The sequence below is a fragment of the Lithobates pipiens genome, unplaced genomic scaffold, assembly GCF_037356315.1.
Source record: "Lithobates pipiens isolate NorthernLeopardFrog02 unplaced genomic scaffold, aLitPip1_a1.2 Scaffold_16, whole genome shotgun sequence".
NCBI lineage: Eukaryota > Metazoa > Chordata > Amphibia > Anura > Ranidae > Lithobates > Lithobates pipiens.
The window spans coordinates 527,018,346-527,043,549 of NW_027507748.1; the positions used below are offsets into that span (position 1 = coordinate 527,018,346).

The following is a 25,204-nucleotide window of genomic DNA, read 5'->3' on the forward strand; positions in this document are numbered from 1 at the left end:
ATGGACTATAGTGTGTTTCTGCAAAACTGAAAATGCACTAAAAAATGCATAGGTGTGACCTAGAGTTGCCACCTTCTCCCTTTAAACCTGAACACCTTTGAATTACACAGGTTCTGAGGCGAATTAAATGCAGATAAGGCACTAAGTGAGTTTAATTACCACCTTAATCAGCCACAGAACCTGTGTAATTCATATGTGTTCGGGTTTAAAGGGATGAGGTGGCAACCCTAGTGTGACCTGGCCTTCATTTTCACACGTGCTGGGATCTCATTCGTTGCTTTAGGTAAGCTGTACTCTGCTTGACTGCTGGAAGCCCCTGGAAGTACAGCTTACCCATTGGAATGCATAGGACCATGCAACTTATGTGCACCATGACATTGTTGCTATAAAGGCTGTGGTTCGCAGGGCAGGGCCACACAGCAAAGATTACTGGATCCAGGGAAATAATTTGAGCTGCTGGGCTGCACTTAGGGGTTGGGGGGATTTATTTAAAGTCAGTTTTGCCAAAAGGTACAATTGTCCTTTAGCCTTGGTTCACACTGAAATTGTGTGACTTCACTTGAAATTGCACAATTTCAATGCTGCATGTCAGTGTGACCTCAGGTGCAACTTCATGCACAGATGTCTATGTAAAGCCCCATACACACGATCGGACTTTGTACAAACTTTTCCGTGGACTTTTGTACAAAGGGCGTGGTCCACAAGTTTGTATTGCATACACACGGTCGGACTTTTTGACAACAAACACGAACGTAATGACGTCACAACGTACTGACGCCGCTTCAAAAGAGGACGTTCAATGACTCCAGCGCCACCTTTGGTGAACTTCTGTATTGTAGTCTGATCTTTTGCATTGGTTCTGAGCATGCGTGTTTGTACCTTGTACAAAAGTCCGATGCTTTTGCATACACACGGTCGGACTTTGCTCCATCGGACTTTTGTTGCCAGAAAGTTTGTCCGTTCGCACAGCCAACAAAAGTCCGATGAAAACAGAAAAAGTTTGTCCGATGGAGCGTACACACAGTCGGATGTTGCTCCAAAACAGCTAATTTGCATGTTTGTTGTCAAAAAGTCCGACCGTGTGTACGGGCCTTTAGTCGCACCTGAAATTGCAAAAAGTAGTGCAGGACCTTTTTTCAAATTGGTGTGGCATCGCAAAGTCGGCCTTGCACCGATTTGAACAGTTCCATTGCTGACAATAGGGTGCGGCTTGTCATGCTATTTGGACCTGTCAAATCACATGACAAGTCGCACCGATGTGAATGGGGACTAAAGGATGTATTGGTGAGTACAGAGCATGTAAAGGGGGACCAGGTATCCAAAACTCTGAGAACTGTCAGATGTAGGAGATATTTTGCTAATAATAAAGATTTTCATTCAGTACCAGCTGAGCTACAGCTGAGTTGCTTTGTAACTTGTATGGGAAGTATGGCTGTCCTTTGGAAGACCATGAGTTCTATGTATGCCTATTGCCTAACTCCAGCCAGCTGGTAAAGCTATACAAAACGGAATTCATTTTCTTCTTCATGAATTAGGGTGAAATGTTTTATAATGCGCTACATCTCAATAGAAAGAGTTTGTGAAACAAAGGTACCAATCACAGTTACATGATCCATCTGCAAAAATATGGCTGCATTATTTGTCTTGGGGCCAATCCACACTTGTGTGTTGCTGCAACATACGTTAAAGTGCATGTTTTTATTGTACTTTACCAGAATGTGCGTCATAGCATCAGGCCAATCGCAGTGCTTTAACATGTATTGTGAATGGCATGTCAACACACAAAGCAGTGTACCACAAATTCACATACTACACATTGACATTTTCTTGTCTGTTGTGATGGGTTACCAGCCCATTTAGAATTGAATAGAGTGCCTTAAGACATGGTGCAATAATACACTGCTACGGAATACGTGTGAATTCACCCTTAAAGTGTGCCTAGCATCAGGCATATTTAATCATGTTACGTGCATACTAAGCAATGTGAAAATGTGACACAGACATACAGTATATTAACTCTCACAGCCATCACAGTATTCCGCTCAAAAATGCCTTTTTCTTTCCAGAAGGAGGTCTCCATTTGTGTCCAGACACCATCCATGGTGAAAACCTAGATTGGTGGTGCCCAGTGCGTAGATTACATGTGTGAAGCTGCGAAATATGGAAACATTTTGGAGCATTGATGTGCATGAATGGGCTGCCTAACTTAATACAATGCAAAATAAGTGCACAAAAATGCACCATTATTTTGCAGCTATCTATAATGTTTAAATTTGACTACCACAGATCAAGACACTGGCTTAGATGACACAGCCATGTAAATACAGCTAATGATTTGAGGCTAGGACAGAGATTCACCTTCCAGCAGGACAATGACCCCAAACACACTGCTAAAGCAACACTTGATTGGTTTAAGGGGAAACATGTAAATGTGTTAGAATGGCCTAGTCAAAGCCCAGACCTCAATCCAATAGAAAATCTGTGGTCAGACTTAAAGATTGCTGTTCACAAGCACAAACCATCCAACTTGATGGAGCTGGAGCAGTTTTGCAAGGAGGAATGGGCAAAAATGCCAGTGGTAAGATGTGGCAAGTTCATAGAGACTTATCCAAAGTGACTTGGAGCTGTGATAGCCGCAAAAGGTGGCTCTACAAAGTATTGACTTTAGGGGGGTGAATAGTTATTCACATTGACTTTTTCTGTTATTTTGTCCTATTTGTTGTTTGCTTAACAATAAAAAAAAAAAAAAACATCTTCAAAGTTGTGGGCATGTTCTGTAAATTAAATGATGCAAATCCTCAAACAATCCATGTTAGTTCCAGTTTGTGAGGCAACAAAACACGAAACATGCCAAGGGGGGTGAATACTTTTGCGAGACACTGTACTGTGTTAATGAGGGGAAATCAAGCAATTTTCTTTCCTTCCACCCCGCCTGCCTGCAACAGACCAATGGCATTACATCAGCCTAGGCAACGTCATCTGATTGGAGCTCAAGGACTGATTTTTTTAATAATAAAAGGTGCATTTTTCTTAAATTATGCTGTTGCCCTTTATTGTGGCATGTTAAGAAATTCTTCATGCAGGCTGGTAAGGTAACTTAAAGGGCAAGTTTAATAGAACCAAGCATTTAAACAATGTGATTATCTACTCACAACATATAACCAGTGTGCTCATTTAAACAGTTTCCCTTGTAGAGTTTATCTGTTATATTAAACAGCAGTGTTTTTGTGAGACTCTCGCATTACGTGAATGCTTTCTTCCCGCTATCACACATGTGATGATGACTACATTAGTGGAGTCCCTCTTGCCTTTACTCTGCCACCATGTCCCTTGCTGTTTTTCTTTGTTTTCCCATGTGCCGCCTCTGCCCGTGTTATTTTTGTGTACCGCTGCGTAATGCCCTGTTCCTCATATCACTCAAGCTGAGAGCTTAGTTAGATGATTTCACCAAAGTGCTTTGTGTTTTTCCCAGCAATGCAGACACAATAACCGAGACAATCATCTCATATAGGTCGACTTGTCAAATTGAGTCTCTTTTTCCCCAGTCAAGGAACTGTTTTAATTTGCAATTACAACACATAGTACTCATGTCAGGTTCATTCAAAGTGTCTGCTTACATTTGTATGGATACCGTAGCTAATATTCTATAAACCCCCCCTGCATATAAATAATTAAAATGATCCTGTCACTATGAGAAAAAAATTAAAGGCAAGACAGCCTGTAAAAACAAAACAAAAAAAACAACAACTTTGTACTCACTTGTCTGGTGGACAGTTATTCAAATCCTTCCTTTCTTGAAAGGTTTTGAGTGCCATCACTAATTGACACTTCCAGGTGTGTCAGATAGGGGGCACTGTGGTTGCTCCCATATGGAAGACACTGTAGTGAAGTAGGAGTGGATGGGAGGAACCACAGCACCCAGCAGGGGGCGCACTATCCAATACAACTGCAAGTCTTGTTTAGCTGTATCGCTCATAATGCTTTTGAGTCCATCAGACAGATAGGTACAAAGCTTCTTATTTTACAGGCAGATTTTACTTCAATTATTTTTTTTTTTTACCTTGTGATTGGATCACTTTAAAACTGATATATTGTTTAATAGAAAATGAACTGTAACCGTACAATATAATTATCTTTCTGTTAAACTTAAACATTGAATCATTGCTCTTATGGCTGTTTAGAGAAAAAATATGAAGCTAGGCAAACATAAATCTTTAGAATATAAAATGAAATGAATTAGATAGCACAAGTCGGAAAACATTTACCATAATACTTGTGGGGTTTGCCAAGGGTTAAGGGAAGCAGCACCAAGGCCAAAATGTACAAACTGTGATGCTGTTCTAATTTTTTTTATTTTTAAAAAAAAAAATATTTAAAAAAAAAAAAATCTGCATATTAAAGTGGGAGTAAACTCCCATGGTTGATATTTACCTGTCGGTAAGCCTATAAGGCCTACCTATACTGTAGGTACAGTAAATATCTCCTAAACCTGCACCGTTTAGGAGATATTTACTTGTGAATGGGCCAGTGACGTCACCGGCACATGCACTCTGAAGGAACGGCATGCTTGAGCTGTTCCTTCAGAGTCCTGTGCCGTGAATAGCGGCTCCCACGTGCATGCACGGGAGTGACGTCATCACGGTGCAGCCAATCAGGTGGCTGAAGGGCATAAACCCAGAAGGAAGACAGGGTGAAAATGGAAGCCCTGCAGCAGTGATAGCGAGTCTCTGGAGGGCTTTGTTTTAAGGTAGGTTTCACATAATGTGCTAGTATGCAATGCATACTAGCACATTATAACTTTACCCTGCAGGTTTAAAAAAAAAAAGGCAGTTTACAGCTTTAAGAAGACAGAATGTGGCCTCCGAATGACTGCTACAGCGCGGACCTACTTTGTTGGGAGGGTGTTAATGGATGTCCTACCCTTTGTACACTCCCTGCATGCCCCCTGCAGACACTTGGGTGATCACAGATCGGAGTAAGGGGTCAATCTTGGCCCCTTACCATGTGATCTGCTGTCAGCCAATGACAGCTGATCACGTGATGAAAACAGAATCAGGTTTTTTTTCTCCTCACGCTGACTGTGAGGAGAAAAAAAAAACAATCACGGCTTCTGTGCAAGGGACATCGGTCCCGAAGAGGTGAATCCGCCTCATTTGTGCCAACCAGTACCACCTGCCAGGGCCCACAGCGCCATCTATCAATGCCCACCAGTGGTGCCAATCAGTGCCTCACCAGTGCCACCTAGCAGTGCTGCCTTTCAGTGTCACCTACCAGTGACAATCAGTGCCCATCACTGCCACCTATCAATGCCCTTCAGTGCCACCCATTAGTGTCACCTCTCATTGCCCACCAGTGCCACTTCAACAGTGCCCACCAGTGCTGCCTATTAGTGCCCATCAGTGCTACCTTATCAGTGCCCATCAGTGCAGCCTCATCAGCGTACATCAATGAAGGAGAAAAATTACCTGTTTGCAAAATTTATTAACAAGATATAAAACATTTTTTTTTGTTTTTTTTTTTATTCTGTCTTTTTACTTTTTTAACAAAAAATAAAAAACCAGAGGTGATCAAATACCACCAAAAGAAAGCTCTATTTGTGGGGGAAAAAAAAATGACAAAAAATTAAAGTTGGGTACACTGTTGTATGACCGCGCAATTGTCGTTCAAAGAGTGACAGCGCTAAAAGCTGAAAATTGGTCAGGGCAGGAGGGGGGTTTAGGTGCCCAGTAAGCAAGTGGTTAAATTGATCACATAACACAAGAGGCGTTATCATCATTCTGGTGGCCACATATTAGTCCCAATACATGGACTGGTCACAGGCAGAGGACACAATTTTAGGTATGATCTGTATATCATAGTTACATTAGTCCAGGCTGGCTCAATGTAAATGTGCATATGTCATACTTGAGAGGAAGCTGACAATCACTGTAGTAGTCGGCACTACTACAGTGATAACCACGATCTCCCGAGTCCTGTGCTTCTGAGTGGATTACCCTATGCACACTGACAACAGGGGTTTGCTTGCTTAACTCTGCTGCCATTCACAGAGCACCTTATTTCCATGCATACTAGGTGTTCTTTGATTGGATGAGGTGGAGATTGTGATATTATCACCCCCTCCGATATCCAACTTGTCCAGTTGATTCTTTGATAATAAAAAAAAATACAACACATTCTGTGAATGGCGACAGTAGTTAGCAAATTACCCCCCCCCCCCCCCATGGTCTTTGTGCCGTGGAGCGGCTGCATTACACTGGGCCTGAAAGTTTGCAATTATCACCATAGTGCAATGATTTTAGGCCTCCCAACAGCCCCTTAGGTATAACATATTACACACTTAAGCTGGCCATCGATGGATTGAAATTTTGGCCAGTTCAGGGACTGGACGAATCTATGGGCAGTCTGGTCGACCAACTTCTGTATAACCAGCCTATTGGAAAAATGTTTACATTGGTCCAGCTTTATTATTATTATTATTATAATACAGGATTTATATAGCGCCAACAATTTAAGCAGCACTTTACAATATAAAAGGGAGACAATACAGTTACAATACAATAAGATACAAGAGGATTAAGAGGGCCCTGCTCAGAAGAGCTTACAATCTAATAGGGTGAGGCAGGTGGTACAAAAGAGTAGGGGATAGCCGGACCAGTGGCGGTAGTGAGCTCCAGAGGATGGGAAAGGCTCTGGAGAAATCCTGGAGACGAGCATGGGAGGAGGAGATGAGAGAGCTTGAGAGTAGGGGGTCTTGAGAAGAGCGGAGAGGACGATTTGGATGATATTTGGAGACAAGATTGGTCATGTAGCTCGGGGCAGAGATGTGAATGGCTTTGTATGTTGTGGTTAGTATTTTGAATTTAATTCGCTGGGTGATTGTGAGCCAGTGTAGGGATTGTAGGATAGGGTAGGCGAAGGTTGGCAGACACTGAGCGGTTGGTAAGGTGGATAAGTCTGGCAGCATCATTCATGATAGACTGAAGAGGGGATAGCCTATGGAGAGGCAGGACAATGAGGAGGGAGTAGCAATAGTCAATGCGAGTACATTGGTCCAGCTTGGAGCAATGTAAGCATGCAGCAAATATTGTACCTGGCACTAAGCTTTAAATATTCCTCTTAAACAGCAGATACGCATCATGACACACTCTCACAAATGTGCATATTTATCTGAAATATTTTTATCTAATTTATTGTTTCAGTTACGTAAACACAAAATTGCATAATTTATTGAACATCCTCATGCTTGCATGACACAACTAAAGCTTGTGATAATCATCTTATTATTTTTTTTATGGCAGTTGGAAGGAGAAGGTGGCATGACTTTTGACCCCATGCTGGACCATCAAGGCATATGCTGCATTGAATGTAGAAGAAGTTACACCCAGTGCCAGAGAATCTGTGAACCTCTTCTTGGCTACTACCCATGGCCATACAACTATCAGGGGTGCCGCTCAGCATGCAGAATCATCATGCCCTGCAACTGGTGGGTAGCCCGTATCCTGGGAATTGTGTAACATGAATGGCATTGAAATGACAGATGGAAATAACTCCAGAAAGAAAGGAAAAGAAAAGGCCAAACTCAAGCGGTATCAGAAAATGTTGTTGACATGTTATTTGTTGTAAATAAAGACCTAAGTTAATATGTGATGGCCACATTCATTGAGTGGAATGTGGTCAGGTCTTAGGCATGATCTCTGTATGGAAAGTGCAATAGTCTTCGTGGGAATTTTCCTACACTTTGCCCTCTTTTTTTTTTCCTGGATTAATCTTTTCATGTAGAACCCTGTCCTGCCGTGAGACATATTTGCTGACGTGATTTAGAGAAACGTTCATTTTTAAAGGTTAACTTGACTGGCTGCCGTGTTTCACATTTCTGTAGCTTGATGTAAATAAATCTCAAGTGAATTTGCACCCTGTTGTTGTTGAAGCGGATACATTTCAAACAGCGGAAACCAGTTGATGCCAGCTTGTTACTTGCTGCTGTTTCCAATCAGTAATTTCTCTGTAGATGGAGGAATAACATATTTGACAGAAACTATTTATATTTTTTGACAATGTAATGTATAACACAAGTTTAGCTAATTTTATACCAATCACTGCAATAAAAAGAATGATTACTTTTTTTTTTCCATGGAATGGGCTATAATTCTCCTATGCAAATGAGTTATTTTATGTACGGTGCTCCTGAAAAAAAAAAATACTCAGCTATGCTTCCTTGTCAGTCTGAATAAACTTGCGCTAATAATATCCATAGCTTGCCTAATGTAGCCACTGAATTTCTAAACAGAGATACGAATGTGATCTGCAATCAGATTAATCTGATTTCCAGGCAGATGGGATTATTTTATTGAGTGTGTGATAAAGTGTCCAGCCTACAAAGAATCATGCAACTTGTGCATTCTGTTCTTCTCCACAGAGTGGACAGATATTCACAAACACAAAGGGAACTTTTTTTGCCTGGAAAATATTCCTCTAGATTTTTTTTTCCTCAAATTTTTCAGATGTGTAATTTATTTGTGTATCTTTGTATATTGTATTTACATATATCTTTTTATATTGTATTTACAATAACTTTGCAACTTTGCATGAAAAATGTCACTCTCCCATGTTTATGAAAACTGGAGAAGGTGATCTGTTCCCCATCTGTCTGGTGGATTGGCTCGGATCGGATGGAAGCCGGATGTAAATAGAGAGGCGGTCCGTTTACATCCGACCGCCCATAGGAGAGCGGACTGTGCCTGTATCCATTCTGCATGAGCGGAGCAGAGACAAGGAAAATAGCTCAAAGCCACCTGTTGGGATCTGATGAGCTGCTGAAAGAATCCGGGTGCCTGCCTGGTCTGCAGCCAGAGAAATCCAATTGAAACAGAGAAAAATGGCAGCACATCTGGAAACAAAATCCAAAAAGTTTATTGAAAGTCCATAAAATCAAGAGATACAGCAATCCAATAAGGTGCTCAGTGGACGCGTTTCACACAAACGTGCTTACTCATCATTGATGTATCTCATGTTCTCTTGATTTTATGGACTTTCAATAAACTTTTTAGATTTTATTTACGGATGGGCTGCCATTTTTCTCTGTTTCAATTGGAGCAGACACAAACCAGCCATCCACCTGCTCAGTGTACAGATTCCCCGCTGAGCAGGCGGACTCCAACAGAGCCCACCCCATAGTAAGGGACCTTACACAAGACTGCCATTGGGTTGGATGTAGGCAGGTGTAAATGGACATGTCTATTTTCACCTGCCGCTTTATTGAGGAAAATGGAGGTTCCGATTGGGTCTGCCTGAAAAAACGGACAGGCAGTCCTGATCTGAACGTTCCTGTCAAAGGGGCCTAAAGCAGTCTATTGGTTGGTTGGTTTCTGCATTCCATCCACTTTTCCTTCCTCCATGTTGAATGGTCAGATCCAAGTAAGAATTCTTTAAAATGGTATTATACTGTAAGAGAAATATAAAAAAAACTCAATCTTTAAAAGCCTGTTAATGACCGTCACTCCTGAAAGACATTTTATAAAGTGTAGTAAATATTAGGAACTGTGTTACTATTCCTGATTTAAAGGAGAACAGTAGTGCATTTTGACTGAGAATACCTTCACTTATCAGTGTAATGTTTCCCGAAAAGGAAATGTTGTGACATACATTTTATATGCCTGATCTTCCATATTTTCATGATGGAATGTCATAGGTTTGTAGCCTTTCCCCTGAGAGAGTCTCTCTATAGCAGACAACTTCAGTTAATATGCTTGCTGAAAAATTGCCAGATAAAAAAAAATGCCATATTACCAGAAATGTGATAACTAGCCTAGTTCTTGTTCTTATAGTGGAACTATGGGCAAAAAAAATAAAAAATGCATTAAGTATATTATATAGTCAGTCGTTAACATTAACAAGCATTTTTTTTTCTTTTTTCTGTCCGGCAAACATGGTAGCTATAGGTTTGGGATAACAATAAAACTCTGCTGGGGATGCTTATAAAGCCTAGTACAGACAATGAGATTATCAATTGTACACTTTTTTTTTTTTTTTTGCATGCTAGTCTCATAACGAATAGGTTACTAAAGTACCAAAATTCTCGTAAGACAGAATAAAAATTTGGAATTGATGTAATGTATTTTCGGATGAAAACTACTGATTAAACGAAAATCGTACGATCTGGTATCATACAAGAAACATTTTCAAGATTGTTCCCTTCGAGAAATTTTTAATGAAAGCTGTGTACTATCGATCAGATTGTCGTACGATCGTTTCAATTGCAGTATTTTTTTTTATATTCTTGTTGTGTGTTTACGAGGCTTAGCACTCAGCTTTTAAAAGGGTTAGCTGGAGTTGGACTTTCATTTGTTTGCCTTTTATTTAAAGTCCATTTAAAACTACATACCCATTTAAGCCAATCCTATCCTCAGGGTGACACAGCTGCTGTGCAGCGTCTGAATTTAAAGGTAATACAACTATTAGACGTCAAAAAAAAATAAAAAAAGAGCTGTGTTAATGTTACAGCAGTGACATACTGCATTTGTATGCATCTTTTTATTTATTTTTTGCCCAGTTACCCAAACCAGCTAATCAGGATCTATTCTACAGTATCCTGTACTGGGCCAAAGTTGGATTGGCTGGATTACTAGACTGAATAGTTAGCATTTAATTAGACCTTTGCTGAATGAGGGTATAGAGTATATTGTTTTCAGCCAGTCAGGACAGTTATCACTGAAGAGCCTTATATGCAATTAACCACTTCAGCCACGGAAGGATTTACCCACTTAATGACCAAGCCATTTTTTGCGATACGGCCATGCGTCGCTTTAACTGGCAATTGCGCGGTCATGTGACGTTGTACACAAACAAGATTTATGTTCTTTTTTCCCACAAATAGAGCCTTCTTTTGGTGATATTTGATCACCTCTGCAGTTTGTCTTTTTTTCTTATAGCACAAAAATAAAGACAATTGAAAAAAACAAAACAATTTTTTACATTTTGCTATAATAAATATCCAAAAAAAGAAAAAACAAAATGTCTTCCTCAGTTTAGGTCAATATGTATTCTTCTACATAGTTTCGGTAAAAAAAAACACAATTAGCACATATTGATTGGTTTGCGCAAAAGTTATAGCATCTAAAAAATAGGGGATATATTTATGGCATTTCTATTATTATTATTTTTCTTACTAGCAATGGCGGTGATCAGCGATTTTTAGCGGGACTGCATTGTGGAGGACAGATCGGACACTTTTTTGGGACCAGTGACATTTATACAGCGATCGGTGCTAAAAATAGCCACTGATTACTGTATAAATGACACTGACAGGGAAGGGGCTAACACTAGAGGGTGATCAAGGGGTTATATGTGTTCCCTAGAGAGGTGTTTCTAACTGTGGGGGGGGGGGGGGGGGGGGTAAAACTGTGTGTAGAGAGAGAACGCTGCCCCAGATCGCTAGGAACAGCAGATATGTCTCTCTCCCCTGTCAGAACGGGGATCTGTTTGTTTACATTGACAGATCCCCTTCCTGGCTCTCTGTGGCCGGTGGCCACGCGCATCAGCTTGGCGTCACATGCGTGCCTGCTATTGCTCTTAAAGCAGCCGACATACAGCTACAGCAATTTGCTCAGCCGTGCCAACCTGCAGCAGTATAAACGACGGTGGCTGGTCGGCAAGTGGTTTAACCACTACGTGCCCGCGCTATACCCAAAAGACGGCTACAGCGTGGCATTAAATTGTTGAGAGGGCATCCCTGGATGTCCTCTTGTTTATTAGTTTCCTGCGTGCATCGGTGGAAAATCTGTGTTGACCGTGTCCCTTGGACATAGCCAATCACAAATCGTGCTAAATAGTCAATCATAGTGGCCATTTAGCACTCGATCGGAGTGTCCAACGAGAGATGATCTCATATGTAAACATATCATCTCTCATTGCCGGCTCTCCCTCCTCACACATAGACTGCGTGTGAGGAAGGAGATCGACCTACAGCTGCAGCGTGAGTGTTTGAATATTAACACAGTGCCACATGCACAAAAAACACACATGCCCACACTACCTATCAGTGCCACCTATCATTGCCATCTGTTCCCAGTGCCTCCTGTCAGTGCCATCTGTCCCCAGGGCCACATGTCAGTGTCACGTGCCATCTGTTATCAGTGTCTCGTGTCATAAGTGCCACGTATTAGTGCCATCTGTCATCAGTGCCACATATTAGCAACATCTGTCATCAGTGCCACATCAGTGTCACGTGACATCAGTGCCACATTTTAGTGTCATTGTTCTGGTGCTCCAGGGCCTTCAAAAGTGTAATAGATAGTCAACAAGTTAGATGTGTAATTTATGCACCTAGAACACCTGGTGCTCCCTGCATGTTGGGCCTCCCCATGTGGCCAGGCTGTGTAAAAGTCCCACACATGTGGTATTGTGATAATCAGGAGGAGTAGCAGAATGTATTTTGGGGTGTCATGTGAGAGAAATAACCTATTACAATGAAAATTTTGCGGGGAAAAAAAATCTCCATTTTGCAAAGAATTGTGGGATAAAAAAATGCAACATCAATAACCTCACCATGCATCTTACTAAATACCTTGGAATGTCTACTTTCAAAAAAAGGGTAATTTGGGGGATGTTTGTACTTGCCTGGCTTGTTTGGGTCGCAAGAAATGATAGGCCGCCAATATCCACTAATTTGGGTTATTTTTTACCAAAGATATGTAGCAGTATAAATTGTGGCCAAAATATATGAAGAAAAATAATTAGAAAATTTTTATCAGAGAAACAAAGAAAATGCATTTAAAAAAAAAAAAAATTGTTCTTTTTTCATTTATAGCGCAAAAAATAAAAAACCCAGAGGTGATCAAATACCACCAAATGAAAGCTCTATGTGTATGAAAAAAAGGACAAAAAAAAATAATTTAGGCACAGCATTACATGACTGAGTAATTGTCATTCAAATTGTGAGAACACTGAAAGCTGAAAATTGGTCTGGTCACGAGGGGGGTTTAAGTGCCCAGTAGACAAGTGGTTAATATACGCAAAAAATAAGTTGTTTATCTGAAAACAATTACCATAGAATATCCTAGAAATACTCTGTGGTAAGTAGGCTGCTAATATTGTAACAACTCACAAAGTGAAAAAGGAGACTTCACTGTCATAGAGGCTGAATATAAATGTTGGAGCAAATAGCAGAATATTCATATTCAGTAACAAGTGCAGTCCATTTACTGCTATTTCTTCAGAAACCAGCAAACATGAAGTTGCAAAATGATGTTTTTCATTGAATATCAGAGAATGTTTAATAATAGCAGCTATGGGTTGAAGGTAACTGTGTAGCTAACCCTGATGTGTCTAGATAAAAATAAATGTGGATCTTTATCAATAGAGAATAAGCTTCATATAAAACAATGAATACATAGAAATATAACAACAAAGACACCCAACAATGCTTGTCATGCTTAATTTCTAAAATTTACATCTAGAGACATTTTGGTATACAAAAATGTACATTGCCTTGAAAAAGTATTCATAACCCTTAAAATGTTACACATTTGGTCATGTTACAACCAAAAACGTAAATGGATTTTATGTGATAGACCAATGCAAAGTGGCACATATAGTATCTCTCAAACGGGAGAACACCCCTGATATTTTTATAAATATTTTATTATATCTTTTCATGTGACAACACTGAAGAAATGACACTTTGCTACAATGTAAAGTAGTGAGTGTACAGCTTGTATAACAGTGTAAATTTGCTGTCCCCTCAAAATAACTCAACACACAGCCAATAATGTCTAAACCGCTGGCAACAAAAGTGAGCACACCTCTAAGTGAAAATGTCCAAATTGGGGCCAATTAGCAATTTTCCCTCCCCGGCGTCACGTGACTCATTAGTGTTACAAGGTCTCAGGTGTGAATGGGGAGCAGGTGTGTCAAATTTGGTGTTATTTCTCTCACACTCCCATACTGGTCACTGGAAGTTCAAAATGGCACCTCATGTCAAAGGACTCTCTGAGGATCTGAAAAAAAGAATTGTTGCTCTACATAAAGATGACCTGGATGTCAAAAACCTGAAACTGAGCTGGAATACGGTGGCCAAGAACAGACAGCGGTTTAACAAGACAGGTTCCACTCAAAACAGGCCTTGCCATGGTCGACCAAAGAAGTTGAGTGCTCAGCTTCATATCCAGAGGTTGTCTTTGGGAAAAAGACGCACAAGTGCTGCCAGGATTGCTGCAGAGGTTGAAGGGGTGCGGGTTCAGCCTGTCAGTGCTCAGACCATACACCGCAGACTGCAACACATTGGTCTGGATAGCCGTCGTCCCAGAAGGAAGCCTCTTCTAAACATGATGCAGAAGTAAGGACATGGATTACTGGAACCATGTCCTGTGGTCTAATGAGACCAAGATAAACGTATTTGGTTCAGATGGTGTCAATCGTGTGAGGTGGCAACCAGGTGAGGAGTACAAAGAGAAGTGTGTCTTGCCTACAGTCAAGCATGGTGGTGGTGGAAGTGCCATTGTCTGGGTCTGCATCACTGCTGCCGCCACTAGGGAGCTACAGTTCATTGAAGGAACCATAAATGCCAACATGTACTGTGACATACTGAAGCAGAGCATGATCCCCTCCCTTCGAAGACTGGGCCATAAGGGGAGTATTCCAACATGATAACAACCCAAAACACACCTCCAAGACACTGCCTTGCTAAAGAACTCGAGGGTAAAGGTGATGGGCTGGCCAAGCATGTCTCCAGACCTAAACCCTATTGAGCATCTGTGGGGCATCCTCAAATGGAAGGTGGAGGAGAGTAAGATCTCTAACATCCACCAGCTCCATGATGTCCTCATGGAGGAGTGGAAGAGGACTCCAGTGGCAACCTGTGAAGCTCTGGTGAACTTCATGCCCAAGAGGGTTAAGGCAGTGCCAGAAAATAATAGTGGCCACACAAAATATTGACACTCTGGGCCCAATTTGGACATTTTCACTTAAGGGTGTACTCACTTTTGTTGCCAACGGTTTAGACATTAATGGCTGCGTTTTGAGTTATTTTGAGGGGACAGCAACTTTACACCATTATACAAGCTGTGCACTCACTACTTTACATTGCAGCAAAGCGTAATTTCTTCAGTGTTGTCACATTAAAACCTAAACATCCACATAAACTGACAGGCCGGGCAAGGAGATCATCAATCAGAGAAGCAGCCAAGAGGCCCATGGTAACTCTGGAGGAGCTACAGAGATCCACAGATCAGGTGGGAGAATCTGGCCACAGGACAACTATTAGTTGTTCACTCCATAAATCTGGCCTTTATGAAAGAGTGGCAAGAAGAAAGCCATTGTTGAAACAAAGCCATAAGAAGTCCCATTTGCAGTTTATGAGAAGCCTTTCGGGGGACACAGCAAACATGTGGGAGAAGGTACTCTGGTCAGATGTGACCAAAATTGAACTTTTTGGCCTAAAAGTTACCCTACGTGCGGGCAGAAAACTAACACTGCACCCTGAACACACCATCCCCACCGTGAAACATGGTGGTGGCAGCATCATGTAGTGGGGATGCTTTTCTTCAGCAGGAACAGGGACACTGGTTAGAGTTAAGAGGAAGATGGATGGAGCCAAATACAAGGCAATCTTAGTAGAAAACCTGTCGTGTACACACGAGTGGAATGTCCAACAGAAAAAGTCAGACGGGAGCTTTTCATAGTAAATTTCGATCGTGTGTGTGCCTCATCTGACTTTTTTTTTTTTACAAAAATTCTGACGGACCTAGAAATAGAACATGTTTTAAATCTTTCCGACATAAACAATTTCTATCAGGAAAACTGTTCATCTGTATGCTGTTCCGACGGACCAAAAACGACACATGCTCAGAAGCAAGTACGAGACGGAGGCTATTGAACTTCCTTTTTCTAGTCCCGTTGTACGTCACCGTATTCTTAACGATCGGACTTTGGTGTGATCATGTGTACTCACGACAGTTTCAGCAGAACTCTGTCGGAAAAACCCTTGGAGTTTAGGCGGACAGGAATATCGGTTGTGTGAAGGCGGCATTAGAGTCTGCAAAAGACTTGAGACTGGGGCGGAGGTTCACCTTCCAGCAGGAAATTAAACTGCTTAGATCAAAGCATATTCATGTGTACGAATGGCCCAGTCAAAATGCAGACCTAAATCCAATTGAGAAAGTGGCAAGACTTGGAAATTTCTGTTCACAGATGCTCTCCATCCAATCTGACAGAGGTTGAGCTATTTTGTAAAGAATGGGCAAACATTTTCACTCGCTAGATGTGAAAGTGTAAATGCAAAGTTGGTAGAGACATACCTAAAAAGACTTGCAGCTGTAATTGCAGCGAAAGTTCATTCTACAAAGTATTGATTTGGGGGCTAAATACAAATGCACACCATACTTTTTAGATATTTGTAAAAAAAAAAAAAAAAATCACAATTATGTGCCACTTTGTGTTGGTTTATCACATAAAATCCATGTACATTTTTGGTTGTAACATGACAAAATGTGGAAAATTTCAAGGGGTATATTTTCAAGGCACTGTATAATGACTGCAAACTGGTGCACATAGAAGATAATCTATAATGTATTCATGGAGTACATATTGCGGTTGATTTATTAAAACTGGAGAGTGCAAAATCTGGTACAGCTGTGCCTGGTAGCCAATCAGCTTCTAACTTCAGCTTGTTCATTTAAGCTTTGACAATAAAACCTGGAAGCCGATTGGTTTCTATACAGAGCTGCACCAGATTTTTCACTCCCCAGTTTTAAAGCGGTAGTAAACACGCTGACTTTTTTACACCTGTAAGGGAAAAGGCATAATGAGCTAGTATGCACCGCAAAGGCGCCGACATCTCACTCGGACCACACTGAGGGAGCGGACATGTTCCCTTGCCATGTCTTCCAGGTATCGCGGCTCCGGCGCTGTGAGTGGCCGGAGCCGCGATGTCATCACTCATGCGTACCATGCAAGAGTTTTCTTCCCGGCAAGGCATCTGCCAGACTTTCAGCCGAGAATCCCCGGTGCGCATGTGCCGCTGAAGTCAGCGGCTTATTGTGCAGGGAATATCTCCTAAACGATACAGGTTTAGGATATATAGGCTTACCTGTAGGTCAAAGTAAAAAATGTGACTATACAACCGCTTTAATAAATCAACCCCATGAGTTAAAAGGTTTTTAAAGCGAATTTGTTTTAAGCTTAATTACTGTTTTTTTTTTTGTTTTTTTTTTAAAGCGTTCTGTGTAGTTATAAAGACTGTCCTTCTAGCGATGATCCGTATGTCGAAAATCATCAATGAGGACTTTAGTTGTGGTCACAGATGGGCAAATGTCTTATACTTGCGATAGATGAATGTCTTTTTTTCTTCTTTTATTCTGATCAGCTTTTTTAAAATGGGAACGGCCATACATGAGGCTTCGCTGGAGCTTCGATGACCCTTCTGTGGGGCTTCAAGTGAGCTTTGCCATAGACTTCTAAGAAGGCTTTGCAGCGCCACTAAAGCTACATGGGGTATAATTTTTGAAGCAAAGCAAAGTATAAACAGGATTGTAAGCTAACCATTTTATTTAGTGACAGGAGCTTTGACTAGCGTTCAGAGAACTTTAACAAAGCCTGTCCGAAGCAAGTGTAAACTAGCCATTAATGTGTGTTGAAGTGGAAGCAAGTGTAAATAATCCCTAAAACATTCATCAAATGCTTTTCGGCACTGCCAAAATCTGGCTTGATCTCTCTAGCTCAAGTGATGACGTTGGCAGTGGATGCACCTTGAGGCTAGGTTCACACTTGTGTGGGTGGTTGCTGCTGCGAGACTGCACCTGTTTCTGCTTCTACAACCACCCATAGAGAAAAACGTGCTGCAGTTTAGGAGGTGCACGGGGTACCATTAATCCTAATGGCATCTGCACACACTGGGACTCACACTGCACTTGTGATTTCCGTGATCTCAGAAAAGGCACAGGGACTTTTTCTCTGCATTTTTAAAAGGCAAAGCAGCCCATTCAAATAAATGGACTGCGATGCCTGTGCAAAACACAACTTGCAAAGCCGCACAGTTGTGAACCTACTTGAAGTCTACCTCCATGTTTTAGTAAACTTTAACCACTTGCCAAACAGCGCACGCCGATTTACGTTGGCAGAATGGCACTGGTAGGCAAAAGGGTGTGCAGGTACATCCCCTTTAAGAAGCGGTGTTGCGTACGCCCGCTGGGGTCTCCATGACCGTGGGTCCCACGGACTCGATGTCTGGTGGGTGCCTGCGATCATGTCACGGAGAGGTAGAACGGGGAGATGCTTTTGTAAACAAAGCATTTCCCTGTTCTGTCTAGTGACAGGACAGAGATCACTGCTCTCCGTCATCGAGAGCAGTGATCACCGTCCTGTGTGTTGAAGCCCAGCTCCCTCACAGTTTGAATCACTCCCTAGGACACACTTAACCCCCTTCACTGCCCCCCAGTGGTTAACCTCTTTCACTGCCAGTGTCATTTAGACAGTAATCAATGCATTTTTATAGCACTGATCACTGTATAAATGACAATGGTCCCAAAATAGTGTCAAAAGTGTCCGATCTGTCCACCATGTCCCACTCACGATAAAAGTCGCAGATCGCCTCCATTACTAATAAAAAAAAATTTAAATAAAAATGCCATAAAACTATTGCATATTTTGTAGACGCTACATTTTGCACAAACCAATCAATATATGCTTATTGCGATTTTTTTTTTAACCAAAAATATCTAGAAGAATACATATTGGCCTAAACTGAGGATTTTTTTTTTTTTTATATATCTATTTTTGGGGGATATTATAGCAAAAAGTAAAAAAAAAATGATTTTTTTTTCAAAATTGTCACTCTTTTTCTTTATAACGCAAAAAATAAAAACCGCAGAGGCGAACAAATGCCACCAAAAGAAAGCTCTATTTGTGGGGAAAAAAGGACGTCAATTTTGTTTGGGTACAACGCCGTATGACTGCACAACTGTCAGTTAAAGCGACGCAGTGCCGAATCGCAAAAAGTGCTCTGGTCAGGAAGGGGGTAAAATCCTCCGGGGCTGAAGTAGTTAAAGAGCCATTTTGGACCAAGCTTTTCCAAACTATTCCCTTTACTAACGCATGCAGCGTCTGTCAGCGCTGTAGTAACACTGCTATGTACAGCATACAGCATTGCGTTCTGATAGTGGTATAGGAGCTACTTGTCCTGCTCCCAGAACATAATGGAGTCAGCTGAGTGCTGCTCAGCCATTCACAGGAAGCTTTGTATTTTATAAATTAATAGAAAGCTTCCTCCGATTGGCTGAGACAGGCGGATGATATCACAATCTGCGCTTCGGGCCAATCAGAGGAAGTCTTGTATTCTCTCAGAAAATACAAAACCTTTGAATGCATGAGCAGTGCACAGGTTCACTTGATATTGTTTCAGGAGTGCAGCCGGACAGGAAATCCCCATACCACTGCGAGAACACAGCGCTGTATACTGTATGTAGCAGAGGCTACATATAGTTCATACAGCGCTGACAGTGGCTGCATGTGTTCATGAGGGAATAGATTATTTGGAACAGCTTGGGATGATCTTTAACAGAGGTCCCCCTTAAAGTGGTTGTAAACCCTTACAAACCACTTTGACCTACAGGTAAGCCTAGATTAAGGCTTACCTGTAGGTCCAAGAAATATCTCCTAAACCTATACAGTTTAGGAGATGTTTACCCGAAGACAGCTACCGCTGTCAGTGGCACGCAGGCGCACTGGGCAGGCCGCAGATCACGACGATATGCCACGAGTGTCGGCTCCCGTGCGCGGGAGTGACGTCATCGCGGCTCCAGCAAATCACAGCGCCGGAGCAGCGAGACCCGGAAGTCGCTCCGGGATACATGGCAGCGGCGAAGTGGAAGACGGAGGACCGCTTCGGGGGCTTCGTTCTCAGGTAAGTTATTCATAATGAGCTAGTATGCTATGCATACTAGCTCATTATGCCTTTGCCTTACAGGGTGTGTTTTTCATTTTTTTTTGCCTTTAATTCCATTCACTAAAGCATGAAGTTAGCCTTTAAGGTGATTGTAGCCCTTTTGCCTAGGTTCACACTGACAGCGGGATTGAAATCATGTGAATTCAGCTGAACTCGCACAGTTTCATAACCGCATGTCAGGCCAACTTCAGGAGTGATTTCAGAGACATCTGTGCAGTTTCTTGCACAGATGTCTATACAAATCACACCCCGGAGTTGCCAAAAGTAGTACAGAACAGGGGCGGACTGACCATTCGGTCACGGACCGAGGGCCCGGCCACTAGGGGGCTCCATCAGGGTTGTCAGCCATAATAAAAAAACAGGGACAGTATGTAAAAAATCTGTTTTTTTTACTTCTGTCCCTGAAATGTCCCTTACCGACATACTTTTAATGTAAAAATCCCGAGATTGTAGTTGCCCCGCCTCTTCACTGCCTCCTCAGCCAATGGGAGAACAGTATACCCGCCCCCTTCTCCAGCGCGGCTTATTTGAGATATGAGCAGGAGATGCCGACAGCTGGAGGAGAGAAGACAGAGGGCACAGCCTGCTAGAAGGTAAGCAACTGAGCTGAATGTATTATTATGAGTGGTTTACCCTTGTCAGCAAGGGGGAGGGGGGAGGCTGTGTTTGCTCAAGCAGGGCTCTTCCTGTCTCTGAAGCAGTTAGATTGTTTGTCTGAGGAGAAGTGAACTGCTTCTGGAGGAAGTACATGTGCTCAATGTCTCCCCCCTATCTCTGCTACACCTCCCTATTCATTACCTGCCCCCCACTACACAGGCACAGTCCCCTCCCATGCATTACTATTCCTGGGTCTGTGAGCTGCTGGGGTACTACAAGTTCCAGCATGCCAGGAGATGGAGGCAGCAGTGTGTTCCATCAGACTTTTTTGGGTAAAAAGTGCTGGTGTGTGTACTGTGTATATGTACAGTGCCTTGCGAAAGTATTCGGCCCCCTTGAACTTTTCAACCTTTTGCCACATTTCAGGCTTCAAACATAAAGATATAAAATTTTTATTTTTTGGGAAGAATCACCAACAAGTGGGACACAATTGTGAAGTGGAACGAAATCTATTGGATTTTTGAAACTCTTTTAACTAATAAAAAAATGAAAAGTGGGGCGTGCAAAATTATTCGGCCCCCTTGCGTTAATACTTTGTAGAGCCACCTTTTGCTGCGATTACAGCTGCAAGTCGCTTGGGGTCTGTCTCTATCAGTTTTGCACATCGAGAGACTGAAATTCTTGCCCATTCTTCCTTGCAAAACAGCTCGAGCTCAGTGAGGTTGGATGGAGAGCATTTGTGAACAGCAGTTTTCAGCTCTTTCCACAGATTCGCGATTGGATTCAGGTCTGGACTTTGACTTGGCCATTCTAACACCTGGATACGTTTATTTGTGAACCATTCCTTTGTAGATTTTGCTGTATGTTTGGGATCATTGTCTTGTTGGAAGATAAATCTCCGCCCCAGTTTCAGGTAGACAGGATTGCTTTCTGCAAGACTCGAGTGTGGAATTAAGCATATGGTACCGCCTCGAAAGTGGCTACCATGAGACCCAGTACCCACATGCAGAAACGCAGCGACGACCACCTGTGGGACATCAGTAACTGCACTGCAGATTGAAGAGTTTGCAGCTTGTCCAAAGGGAGAAAGACTCTAGCCTCTGAGGAGTCCAGAATCAACCCCAAGTACTTCAGGTGTTGAGTCAGCACCAACACTGACTTCTAGAGGTTCAACACCCTACCAAACACCTAGAGCAGGGATGTGCAATTAACGGACCTCCAGCTGTTGCAGAACTACAACTCCCATGAGGCATAGCAAGACTCTGACAGCCACAAGCATGACACCCAGAGGCAGAGGAATGATGGGACTTGTAGTTTTGAAACAGCTGGAGGTCCGCTAATTGCATATCCCTGGCCTAGGGAGTCTGTATGGTGATCGCCACATCCTCTTAATTCTGAGGCAGAAGCTGCTCTCAGGTGGAGGTCATCCATGTAACCCACGATTGCAATCCTTCGCTGTCTCAGCAACACCAGAATTGGGGCCAGCACCTTGATGAAGACCCTTAGCGCCGTCGCTAGGCCAAAGGGCAGAGCTACAAATTGGTAGTGCTCGTCCCGACCGCAAAGCGTAGAAACCTCTGGTGTCTGACGCATATGGGGACATGCAAGTATGCATCCTTGATGTCTAAAGATGCCAAAAAATCCCCTTAATGGAGTGCAGCAACCAAAGAATGAACTTATTCCATCCTGAACCTACGCACCTTCACAAAGCAATTGAGGGCCTTGAGATCCAGGCCTGGACGGACCCCTTCCTTCTTCGGGACTACAAACAGATTTGAGTAGAATCCCTGAAACCTTTCCGACATCGGTACAGGTACTACTACCCCACACAGTAGCAAGTCCTGTACTGCCCCAAACAGGGCCTCCCGACAAGTCAGGAGAAGATGAAGGTTGGAGGGAAAAAAATCAGTTTGGCGGACAAGAAATAAATTCTATCTTGTAGCCTGACGAAACCAGTTCACCGACCCACTGGTCGGAAAGGAGGGAGGTCCACCAGACTGCAAACTCCCAAAGGCGACCCCCCACCCGAGAGTCGGGCAGGGGAAAACCTTCATGCGGCAACAGATTTGCTCGCAGGCTTGTTCAGGGTGACTGTCGGACACGGCACACTGTTATTCGGTCAGCAGTAGCCTGGTCATGTGTGCCCAGGAGCATATAGCACACTGGCCGCCCCTGGACCAGAACGGGGCACGTCATGGCCGACCTATTGCTTAACTAAGGTCTGCACATGCTTGATGGCCAGGCTAGGGAGACTACCAGGATCTATATTATCCAGCCTGTCACCCAGCCCGGCTGTTGATTGTAGATCACAGGAACCAAAAAAACTGCAAAAAACGAAAAAATCCCATGGACCCTTGGTCCCCACAGGGAGCCAGGTCCTTCTCCTAGACTAGGCAGAACAAAACTGAGCTGCTGGAAGTAGAATGAGGGGTTATAGCCAGTGCTGTGTTCTGCCTAGTCCTCTCCTGAAGGTGGCAATATAACCCTAAGTTCAAGATTTAAGTGCTGTGTCTGTCAATCAATGAAAGAGAAAATATATTTGTGTTAAATGTTAGGGTAAAATTAGGTAAAGGATTAGGATAAAATTGAGGTGGAAAGAAGTTAGTATGACAAGTTCAATGTTCCCCAAATGTGTGACTTCAGAATGACTGAATGTTAATGCTCATTTGAATGTTAAAGGCTCTGGCGGTAAGTACATGAGAGCTTTAATTTTGTTAGAAGTTGGAGTATGAAGGGATGGCAAACCAATTCTTACGAGGTGGTATATCAGTTTGGGAATCCTGTTGGTCTTCCTATTCCCCTGGCAAATACAGATCACTCATAATAGTAATCTTTATTTCATTGTTATCAAGAATCAGGGGACCATTATTGAAGTTACTGCATAAGAGGAAAGAGCTGGATGTGCTGTGCATCCCAGAAAATATCCATCAGAATTTACAAGAAATGCTAGTGATGTCATTTCAGATTTGACACAATAATACTGTGGTTAGATTTTGCTACAGACTGCTTTTACAGCTTGGTTCAGGTCTCCTAGCTCGGTGGCACACTGTACCTCGAAATCACTGAGGCCTATTTAATAAACAGAACAAAGACAAACATATGTGTAAAGGATGATAACCTATTACAGCCAATAAGAGTTCAGTTTAGTGGAACCATATTGGCCACAAAGCCAAGGTTTCAATGGGTTACTGCATCTTGCACAGCCTTTTGGAATAAGCTAACTGTTCCTTCTTTTCTCTGGGAAGTGCAAGTCCAAGAATGAGTATACCCTGTTTCCCCCCGAAAATAAGACCTAGCGCGATTGTCGGTGATGGCTGCAATATAAGCTCTACCCCCCAAATAAGCCCTAGTTAAAGTCCTTGTAGGTCTTATTTTCAGGATAGGGGCTTATATTCGGGGAAACAGGGTATATCACCAAAGAGCTCTTCCTGGTTGAGTAAAATGATCTTAGAATCTCCACTATTAATTTGGGAATGGGGAAAAATACAGACTTTAAAGACGGATTGCTATGGGATTCATTATAAGGCCATCATTAATGTGTAAAATGGCCAGACTGCCACAGCTGTTAGTTGCATTTGTCTTCCTCTCCATCAGAATGTTCTCTCTCCTCAGAATACCGCGGAGGACTAAAATGCTGAGCAACCTACACTGTAAGAATACCATCTAAATCTTAAATGTGCATGTGTTTAAGAACATAAAACCCTTTATAGCTAAAGACAAACTATAAAATCAGACCAACCTCCCAAGTGGCAGCAGCCCCTATATGCATATATAAAATCAGATTATTGAGAAAACCACACTTGTTTTATTTCAGAGATCTTCAACCTTTTTATGTGAGGACCAAAGTACCCATGTGTGCCTCAAAATACTGCCCTTACCATTGGTACACAATTGAATCAATGCTTTACCTAGCAACCTCATAACAAGCCTGTGAGATACTATTTGCGTGTGTCCTCCTCTTCAGGAGTCTCCCAGTTCTATTGCACACATGTGTACCATGATCTCCATTCAATGCTATGAAAAGTCCATGCATCATTGAGTTTAACGATGAACAGCCTTTCCACAGGAATGCAAGAGATTGAGGAGAAGAGTCCTGCCAGGAGTATTTGAAGAGGAGGTGGTATAGCACCCAGCTGGCTACACATCAAGGATCTTGAAAGAGAAGGGAAAGGTATTGGCAGGGTGAGGACATTTAAAGACTAGTCTTACAAAAGGATAGGTATAATTTAAGGTAAGATATAGTTTTTTTTTTTAAATGATTTGTTAGATATGTGTAAAGCTGACCACACACGTTACAATCTGATTAAACTATCTAATTTAGATCCACCAAACAAGTATGCTAGTGCAAGGGCCTGCTTGACTGTATACAAACTGAATGGACTTTTTAGGTCCAAAAATTGTAACAGGGCTATCTAGGAAAAAATTACCAAGAAAATCACAGCAAGAAAATGAGGCATGTTTATTTATATACTGTACATGTATATAGTTAAAATTGTGTATAAATATGATTTTGTACAAAATGTCTTTCATACATTAAAAAATAAACCAAGGTGTAGCAGTGTTGCTACAGCCCAAAATAACCCTGTGCATGCTAAGAGAATAATAATGTGGCATGCATAGCTCACCATTGAAAGGGGGTGTGGTCACAATGCACTGGCAAGGGCACAAAGG

General features: G+C 42.2%; 1 protein-coding gene across 1 annotated transcript in view; it reads left to right on the plus strand.

Annotated features, from left to right (window-relative positions):
* CNMD (chondromodulin) overlaps positions 1-8,253 on the plus strand; it is a 109,078-nt gene extending 100,825 nt beyond the window's left edge. The window contains exon 7 of the mRNA XM_077483156.1: positions 7,299-8,253. Within this exon, the coding sequence (XP_077339282.1) occupies positions 7,299-7,514 (216 nt within the window). The 3' untranslated portion in view covers positions 7,515-8,253. The remainder of the gene's footprint in view (positions 1-7,298) is intronic.
* The last annotated feature ends 16,951 nt before the right edge of the window (positions 8,254-25,204 follow it).